General features: G+C 47.3%; 2 protein-coding genes across 2 annotated transcripts in view; one reads left to right on the top strand and one right to left on the bottom strand.

Annotated features, from left to right (window-relative positions):
* Positions 1 to 4,526, top strand: part of LOC135104540 (netrin-1-like) — a 41,239-nt gene extending 36,713 nt beyond the window's left edge. Inside the window, exons 7-8 of the mRNA XM_064012113.1 lie at positions 42 to 216; positions 435 to 4,526. Coding sequence (XP_063868183.1) covers positions 42 to 216; positions 435 to 591 — 332 coding nt within the window. The 3' untranslated portion in view covers positions 592 to 4,526. The remainder of the gene's footprint in view (positions 1 to 41; positions 217 to 434) is intronic.
* A 3,824-nt stretch (positions 4,527 to 8,350) lies between these two features.
* Positions 8,351 to 9,640, bottom strand: LOC135103997 (DNA-binding protein inhibitor ID-4-like). The gene has a single exon (XM_064010862.1). It carries the CDS (start codon positions 8,996 to 8,998, stop codon positions 8,426 to 8,428), a length of 573 nt encoding a protein of 190 aa, XP_063866932.1. The 5' UTR covers positions 8,999 to 9,640; the 3' UTR covers positions 8,351 to 8,425.
* Positions 9,641 to 10,000: the final 360 nt, after the last annotated feature.

Below are 10,000 nucleotides of genomic sequence, written 5' to 3'. Positions count from 1 at the left end.
CGTGAGGAGACTGACGCAGGTGTGTGTCTGTCTGTCCGCAGCTCTGGTGGCACGCGTCATCAACAGGGAGGAGCTCGGGGAGTACACTCGCTTCGACATCCAGGTTACAGACGTGTTCAAGAGGACCCGCGCTGACAGGGTGCGGCGCGGCGGGGAAAAACTGTGGGTCAAAAACATTGACCTGACCTGCAGGTGTCCAGAAATCAAGATGGGCGGGTAAGTTTGTTGTGGGCGGACCCTTTCTTTGCTTGCCCACTTCCCTTTCACTTGATGGTAGCCATGTAAGGTGCTTATTCATTTGTTATCTATCTTTAACTATAAATATGACTTAAGCCTTGAGGAAGGCTATATCCTCTGAGGTAAATCTTTGCTCTTGCTCTTCCTTTATGACTCCTGCACGAGGCACACAACAATGATGACTGTTACTGTTTCAGAGAGTACCTCATCCTGGGCCGCAAGGAACGCAAGCAGCCCCCGGGCCTGGTGATCAACCGGCATTCCCTCTTCATCAAGTGGCGCAACAACAAGCAAATGCGTATGCGTCGCTTCCTCAAAAAAGCGTCCAAGAAGTGCCGGCCGTCGCGATACTGAGGCCCCTTCCACACCGCCACACCGGCTCCGGATGCGGCTCCGGGCTGATTCATCCTCCTCCTAAGGAAGAGGAAAACGGGAACTGTGTCGTCGCATCATACTGTATTATGCAACAACCTCCACCGCGGGAGAGTTCACAGGTGTTCAGCCAATAGCCTGGGAGGACCTGTTGTGCGGCGAGTGACGAGTACGAATCCAGGAAGGCGAGGAAGGACTCGCCCGCAGTGCCCGGGGCCCGCTGGGCCGCGGCCTCGCCCGTGTAAACTGTGACAGATTGTGTAAATCGGAGTGGTGGAGTCTGAATCTTAGTAATAAGGTGGGCTGTGCAGCGTATCACTCACTCAGCTTGGCAGGTAGTGTAGAGCAGCGGTGTGCTGTCCACCAGATGACTGCGTTGTATCAATGTTCACAATGTCAGACTAATTTTCGTTCGAGCTCTCGATGGCATGTAAGCCATTATCATTATATTGCTTGATGCTCTCTTATAGTGTACTTTTTCAACTGTACATAAAAATCACATTTATGTGTGTTCATAGTAGAAATCATGTTCATATTAACTGAAAATAATATCCTTCTAGATATACTCAAGTCAACAGGCCGCGAAGCAGGTGTTACGTTCGAAACAAACGCTGAAGTATATGATTTATCATCTGACTTTTTCTCTCTTTTTGAAGTCAAAATGAGGCCAACCAGACAGCCCCCAGGCCGGGTGTGTCGGCGCGGGCGGGTGGTCACTCGCGGCCTGTTGAGCTGCAGCTTGGCGGGCGTCTTCGTCCCCGTCGCACAAGTTCCTAATTTGACTAGGGCCGTTCGTGAACGATGATGGATGAAGTGTGGTCACCCTGGCACTCATCCAGGCGGTATTCTCGAGCGGCAGCACTACCACTCTGTGTTCTGTTAGGTCGGCTCTGGACGCGGGGGTCGGGGAGTCCCCTCGGCCCACCAGAATGTTTTCAATTATTCACTGCTTAACTTACGTGATCATTGGGTTTTCGTGGATCACCAGGAAGTGTCCATTTTTCAAATCCATTGTAGTGGAGCCCTTTGAACAGTGATGTCCAGGACTGGAACAGAGCACCGTAGACTGTTGGCGTAGCGCTGTACATGTTGGCGTCTGTGTGGGTACTTAACACACACCTCGTAGATTACGGTACGGTTCTCGTGCTGGGGCGACACACTAGGCACTGGCGGCCGTCAACAAACTGGACCATTGCTGCCTGCAGGATGTGCCTCGCCCCAGCACCGACCCACGTACTCTCCTGTTTGTCATGCCTTCTCTCGCCACCACTCCATATAGGAGAACTGATGAACTCATCCCGTGCATGTCTGCTGCCCGCTGTCAGCGGGGCGACGGTCCCTCGGATTAAGAAGGCTAAAAACAGCAGGAGAAGAAAGTAATGTAGGTGACACTTAAGAACTGTTAGTCAAGTTCTTCAGCAAAGTAATATCTATCAGGTAAGGATAGTGGACTTTGATGGCTAATACCTGCGAGCCGTAACTCTGATGGTGTTGGCGGCGCCATTCAACCCGGGGCGGCGCCTCACCGGCCGACTCACTCTCGCCTCCCAGGGCGGGGCGAGGCCCACCGCCGCACCCCACCCACACTACTGTAGCTGTCAACTGGGTCATCAGCGGAACTCTGGGTGATATTTACACGTGTACTTCTTATCAGAGCTTCACCAATGTACTGGTAGTGATAACGACCATAACATTCTTGTTTTAAGGCAGTTTATTGTGTGTATGTATGTACCTTATATTTTCCGTTGTGAAAATTACTTCACAGACCAACCGTTAGGGAGAGGTGAGTGCTGAGTTATGCCAAAAGGACTTAGGAGCTATATTCGGAACACACACACACACACACACACACACACACACACACACACACACACACACACACACACACACACACACACACACACACACAATGAAAATGGCGAAACATTGCAAATTTTGGTTGTAATATTTATTTGTTTACTCGATTTACAAAAGCAATATTTTTTCCTGTTTTGATCACGTCCCATGAAAGTTCGCAGTTTTTACCTCACTTGGGCAGCGTCTCCCACATGTCCTGTTTTGTCGCAGCTGCCGCCAAACGAGACCTACCTGACCTTCCAGTTACGTGTGTGTGTGTCGCCGGTGGTGGCATTAAGTCTCGCTCCAGTCTGCTCGCTGAATCTCGAGAAAGGGTGCGTCCATCAGATGAGTCAGTGAATCATTCAAGTTCGCTGAGGGATAAAAGTGGCTTCAGGAGAGCCAGGAGGAGGAACACATCAATGACTGCATGGACCGGCAAACCGCGAGTTCTGTCTCTGATCTACTTTAGCACAATATTCTGTTATTCCTTGTAAAGCAAACAATCAAAATGTTAAGTTGGTCAAATAAGCATGGGGGTGTGCAGCTTTGCAGGGTTGCTTGCTGAACAAGACGATTTCTGTAGGGTTGTCATGTCCCTCGAGTCCGTTTAGCCTTGTGTCTTTGTCATCATTCATTTTAGTCCTTTAGAGCCTTGCGGGGACTGAAGAGAATGCTTATGGAATATATTAAGAATATATAAGTGTGCTGATGTGGCAGCGGCAGAGTGCAGCGTACACAGGAACTTCACGCCTGTGTTGCTCGGCACTTACAGGTCCAGAACACACAGTTATTACCTCATAAAGTTAATCAAACTCGTGGTGGGTTTAGGCTCTGGTTTATCAGCGAACCACTAGCAACTGCCCCACATAGATAGTTGGTGTTCAAAAGTAGTAGGTCGTTTGGGTGTTGGCAATAGGGCGGAGTGCCCAGGGTGGCGGCTGACCGGCCTCGCGCCCTCCTCCCAGTCCAGAGGTGAGCTGCATGAGGCGCGGGAGGGGCTGGTTCGGTTCTCCTGTAAGACATGTAACTTAAATTTTTGTCCTCGAAACGTATATTTTTATTTTTGTCACTGTACAGTTTATTTTTACGACCGATGTATATTTGCATATTTCTGTATGTGTAAAAATTTTTCCTTCATCCTATGGTTTTATGTTGTGCCAAACAAGTTTCCATAATGGAAGTGTAGAGGGTAAGTGCTGTGTTCGGACCCAATCACCCCTCGGCCGCCGCCAGCCACCAGCGAGCGAGGAAGCACCTGTTGGGTTGCACGCGGTCCCGATGTGGGTCTGGACGCAGGGCGGCGGCCATGGTGGTTGGGAATGGTATCTGAATACAGAAGAATGTGCATTCTACATTTTGTGTTGTGACACTCATGGCAGCATTGAAAGAGACTTTGTCGCACATTAATTAATGCATAATTTACATTGCTTATCATCACAGCAGTCAGTAACATGCGCCCGGACTGAGGCAGCTCCCTGCTGGTTTTTCTCGGCCACACCCACTGTTTGAATATGACTGAAGCGGAGAGGTGAAAACTTATTCACTTCAACGTTGAGGCTACACCCGCAAGGCGGCACGATTATCGGCGGCCCTCACACACTGCCGGGCTAGGCAAGCTCTTATTTATATCAGTATAATTATTTCTGGATAGCTTTAATTCTAAGGAGGCACCGTTTCGTGGCTGCTGAAGCCCCAAGTGAAGTGGTGTGAGATGGCCGCCGCCGCGCCGCGCGGGACCTTCCTGCATATCAGCGGGCGGGCGGCGCCCCACGCCCAGCCGCCCCGCGCCCTCCGCTGTCCAAAGACCCGCTCCTGCGCATTTCATTGAACTTCACAACAGTCGCCGGATGAAGTTATTAGTTTTTATTTCACATCCAGATTAGAGGTGAGTGTGCAGGAGTCCCTGGGTGGTGAGGCCGTCTGAGGGTGGGGCGCCGACCCCCGCCTCCAGTCATGTTACCCTTGTCCCTTCGGCGCTCTGTACATACTCGCTGACCTCTATTTCTCTTTTATATCTACATGTGCCACGTGTACCACAGATGATTCGTTATATTAAATAAATGTATTCGTATTAGAAAGAAGTGTTTTATAATGCCTGCTGACCCTGAAGTGCGATGATGAAGAAAGCATGAACCAAGTAACACACTCCACAGGTCTCCACACACACATGGCGCTGCGGCACTCCAGAATCACAAAGATATAGGGGGCGCGTGGCCTGGGATAGCGGCACCTTTGGTCATAACGCTAAACAATAAATATCCAATAAATATTTTTTAATTGATGGTGATGCACTGAAAAGCATAAAATAAACCTTCACCGTTTTTTTTTCCTTTACATCTCGTTTATCTCGGCGATTTTATAATATTTAACAAATACCAACTAGGATCCAAAGAAGCATTTATTTTTCTGGCAAACATTTATTTATTCCTGTGTGTTTTCCGCGGCTGAGAACAGTGTGCTGAGGCCTCGTCTTGTTTGGGAAGCTGATCGATATTGCCCTCCGTCCCCCGCGCGTCCTGACCTGAGCTGACACTAATCTGGAAGGACGGACGCCAAACTTAATATTTACTCAGCTATGTCGATGGTCTTTACACTACAAAGTGACCGCCCTGGCGCCCCGCGCTGCCCCTCCCGCCGCCGTGGGTTGGCAGGAAAACTCATTTGTTGGCCATAAAGGAGGCGTCGCTTTTCTTAATCGAGAAGCCTTGATGCTGTCCCGCTGTCAAAGACAATGCTATTTTTTTTTTTCTTTGTTTTACAGCAATGCAGGTGGCTGAAAAAAGAGGAAAGCCTGCGGGAGAATAAAGTCACATGTCAACAAGGGAATGAAACTAAATAGTACAGCACCACCCCCACCCCCCCACTATTACCACCACCAGCAGCAGTTTCAGCACGCACAGCGCTCCCTGAGGCCATGGCGTAGGAGTGTAGGAGCGGGAGAGGCGGGGCGCCATCCCATCACCCGGTGACAGGGGACCACGCCACCCTCACCGCTGTTCCCATCCTTCATTAGCCTATAATTATACCTGCACTAAAACAGTCCCTGGTCCATGTCGGCAGCCACCCGCTCCTAATGACAATTGTTGAGGCCTGGCTGGGCGGGGAACTGGACATCGCCGCATTCTCACCCTACTGGGCAACAGAGGCAGTAGGCAGATTTGACTGTTAGATATCCCTCTTTATAAACATTTATATAGACACATGTATGACTAATAAAAGCATCTAAACATCAAAATAAAGTTAAAGAATGGGGTCGTACAACATGACCCAAATAGTGGCTTGCCCCTTGTCCCTTGCCCGTACTTCTTGTTCAACGCCAGCGCCACGTGTGCTACACGGTATGTGGTATTTGTGTCACACAGACTGTCAATTGTAGGCCTGCCCACAGCTTGCAACAATCCTTGCATTCTTAGAAATTGAAAGTGACTCGTAATACTTGGACTTTACAAAAGGAATCATTATCATCAAATACACTTACCGATTATGTTATGTAGGAAAGCTTTATTCTAATCATTCAATACAAAACCTTCATGACATCACAAATCTTTTCCATGTATTTGTCACCAAACTGTTCTTCATGGTTCTCGGTGGTGTGAGGGGGCGGCGTTTTGCGTTTCCCGCCTCAAAACTTGCATCACGTGATTGCGCGGCGATGGTGAACCTGGTGAGTCACGTGTATCGGTGAGTGGAGGAGAGAGGGAGGGATTCTCTCTGCTTTTAATTCTCTCATTGGATCACTAGGCAATCAACTTGAAATATATGACCACCTGTGTAGCCTTCACCCTTCCTGCATCAGCTCGTGGAGACCAGGGTAAGGCACCACCCTACTCGTGTCCAGGGCGAAGCGAATCAGGACCACGGACGGCGGAACCCTTCACATAAATTTGTTTCTCTGTAATTATACTTTTACTTACGTACTCTATCATATTCTTGTGCTGTGTTTGCTGTGAACCTCGGGAAAGAGTGCAGTAAAGAATGAATGTGACAACTGCCATGGTCATCCGGGAATGTAAACAAAGCCTTCACCACCGCTGACTCGTTGGTGACCTATAATTCAGGATGCATACAAGGGCAGTGATAACCAGCCAGGGTTCATTATTCTAATTATTAATCTATCTTATTTATTTATTTTTATTTTTTTTATTTCTATTTATTTATTTATTTATTTTTACTTATTTATTTTTTTTTTTTTTCAAAGGATGCCTGCAAATAATGAGGTTCATGGCTCATATACCACTTGGCCAGTGGTATATAAGAGTGCACAATACGGAAAGATGTTTTAGGAAGAAAATTGTGTCATGTAAGAAATCAATTTAAATTGAGATTAAAGAATTATAAATTTAGGTATTAATATATTACACTCAGACGCAACTCACGCCTCATGGGTTTGAGATGTAGTTTTTTTTTTTTTTTTTATACAGTTAGCACCTACATAACAATCATTTAGGACCGAGTAGCGATTTTCAGTGTTTAAAATAGAGACCTGATACTTTTATTTATATACTTTTAGGGCAGCCCAGAGCTGAAGGTTGCCTAGGGATGGGGGAGGGAGGGCAGCCCGGATCTGAAGGCTGCCTAGAGAAGAGGGAGGGAGGGCAGCCCAGGTCTGAAGGCTGGCCAGGGACGTAGGGAGGAAGGGAGGGAAAGCAGCCAGGGCCTGAAGGTTGTCCAGGGATGGGGGAGGGAGGAGTAAGCTTAGATAAGTTCAGGTGTAAGAAAAAGATTGGTAGGAACTGCTTCACAGAGTGGTGCATGAGAGGAATAGACTCAGGAGTCATGTGGTCAGCGCCAGCACGCTAGGTAGTTTTAAGAGGTTAGGTGATGGGGAAGACAAGTGGTAATATGAAGGCGGGCAAGGGAGGGGGATGTTCATGATTAATACAGGAGCTGCCCAGTATAGGCCAACCAACCTTTTTGCAGTCTCCTTTCTTATCTCTCTCTCTCTCTCTCTCTCTCTCTCTCTCTCTCTCTCTCTCTCTCTCTCTCTCTCTCTCTCTCTCTCTCTCTCTCTCTCACACACACACACACACACACACACACACGATCCAAACTGCCACATGATAACCTATTCATACTTTACTACTACTACTACTACTACTACTACTACTACTGCTATTACAGGTATGTATGAATTTCTGCCGGAAGGGTGCATGAAATGTAAAAAGTTGGGAGCCACTGCTCTAGAGTGTCCTGCTGTCGAACAGATCGTGGGTTTGATCATTTTAGTACAGGTTTGTTTCGTCCAATTCACTTCCGTAAGCAATTTTGTTTTGCATATTTTTCTTCAGGATTAAATACTCGATGCTAGGCTTGAAATATTGATGGTTACGGTCCTGAGTTACTGGAGCTGACAGCAACAAGGCGAGTGGATGCACCTATTGCAGTCAAAGGAAACAAATATGATATGTGATGTAGATATAATATCTGATCATGATACAAAGTAGACATTAGTTTACTATTCTTTCTTGTAAGTAACAGATACAAGAAAAATATGAGGTTGTTCTAGGTTTTAATGCGTGCACTCCCTCGGTAAACGTTCATGTATTAAGTGACGACTCTAGACAGTGAGAGAGAGAGAGAGAGAGAGAGAGAGAGAGTGTGTGTGTGTGTGTCTGAGAGTGTGTTACACTACAGGCGTTTGCTGGTTTAGAGACACAGCCAGCTCTCCTCTTAAAGAGGGCTCAAAGCTCAAAGCTCCTCATAGTGGCCGACGGTAGGACTGATCACCATGTGTGTGTGTGTGTGTGTGTGTGTGTGTGGGTGGGTGTGCGCAAAAACAAAAACAAAAAAGAGAGAAAGAGAAAAAAATGAGTCATGAAAAATACAATTAATATATTTGTTATCTTTTATTTACGTAAGTTAAGAAATTATAAATATCATATTTGTACATTACTATCACAGGCAACATTAACAAGTAAGTCAGCGACGACACACACACACACACACACACACACACACACACACACACACACACATTTCAGCTTGAGGCAAAGCGTGGCGGGGGTGCGGTGCCCTGGTCGCTGTACAGAATGGGACTGAAGGCACCGCCAAGGGAGCTGCATCCGACGCCGTAACCCGCTCCAGCCGGCGCCATGCTGCTGTAGGCGGTGTTGCTGCTGTACTCGCTGCTGTAGGCCAAGGAGCCGCCATAGCGGTGTCCGGCGTCGTGCGAGCTTCCCCCAAATCCATGAGAGTATTCCGCGGGCGTCATTGTGTGGCGGCCATCCTGTGACGGATACCCAGAGAAGGCGTGGGTCGGCGGCATGTCGTAGGCGTCACTGAAGCTCATCCGCTCCACAGGGCTCTCTGGAGGACTCTCAGACTCTGTGTCGGACTGGAGGGTGTCCTGCAGATCGCTGATGTAGTCGATGACGTGCTGAATCAACTCCAGCTTGGTCACTTTGCGGTTTTTGGGGCAGTGCGGCACCAAGTCCTTGAGCTTGTTCAGGTAGCGGCGCATCTCCACAGAATTCTCGGACGCCATGGATCCCTTGACTGCGAGGGCGGCTGCCACGGCAGCGGCCATGCGTTCCTGGCAGAGACTGTTCATGGTAGTGCTGGCTGCTGGTCACTGTGGTCAGGAGAGGGAGATGTGTGAATGTCCTTCACTGCCAGTGTCTGGTGCTGAGCCAAGGATGGCAGGCCTTTTAAGGCGGAGGACAGCTGGCGGGTGGTGACGCGGCGCGTGACGTGTCCACACCTGATAGGCCGATCGGGAAATCCTCCGGGACGGCGTGTCCCCGCTAATCACCGTGTGCTTGAGGGCGGTCACCTCACTGTTCTGAAACGCACGAAACAAATAATCAAGTAATGCATCATCCACATTGCTGCGTGAGTGCCTGGACGAGTACCTTCCCCAGTCAGGGTAGCACCGAGAAGAGCACCAAGGGTAACACTTGGGTGTCAATAACCTCAGGGATCTCATCTCTAAAACTGAAGACACACTACACAATGTAAAGCAATATTTTCTTAATAATGGTCTTATGCTAAATCTAAAGAAAACACAATGTATCTTTATTGGCAATAGGCAAATTCTATCACGTATTCCCCCAAACACCCGATTACGCATGTGAAAAACCTGGGCGTGTATTTCGAAAGATACATGCTTTTCGATGTACGCATCACCGAGCTTTCTAAGAAAATTATGGGAACACTGATGTATATCAACCGAATAAGTGATAATTTTGATAAACCAACTAGGGTATTAATTGTAGTCTTTGGTGCTCAGCCTAATAAATTACTGCATTAGTATATGGGGCTCCACAAATAAAACTTTGCTTCGAAACATACAAAAATTGCAAAATTTTGCAGCTAAAGTAGCTACTGGGGGGCTCAGGAAATATGATCACGTCACTCCCTACTTAAAGATCTACAATGGATGACAGTAAAAGACAAGTACACTTTTGAAAAATGTATAAATATATATATATATATATATATATATATATATATATATATATATATATATATATATATATATATATATATATATATATATATATATATATATAAGAATGTAAGAATAACTGTAAGAATAACCATGTTACATGGA

This window comes from Scylla paramamosain, chromosome 10, assembly GCF_035594125.1.
Source record: "Scylla paramamosain isolate STU-SP2022 chromosome 10, ASM3559412v1, whole genome shotgun sequence".
Taxonomy (NCBI): domain Eukaryota; kingdom Metazoa; phylum Arthropoda; class Malacostraca; order Decapoda; family Portunidae; genus Scylla; species Scylla paramamosain.
The sequence above is the reverse complement of the archived record's forward strand: the minus strand, read 5'-3'. Positions and strand labels throughout refer to the sequence as shown.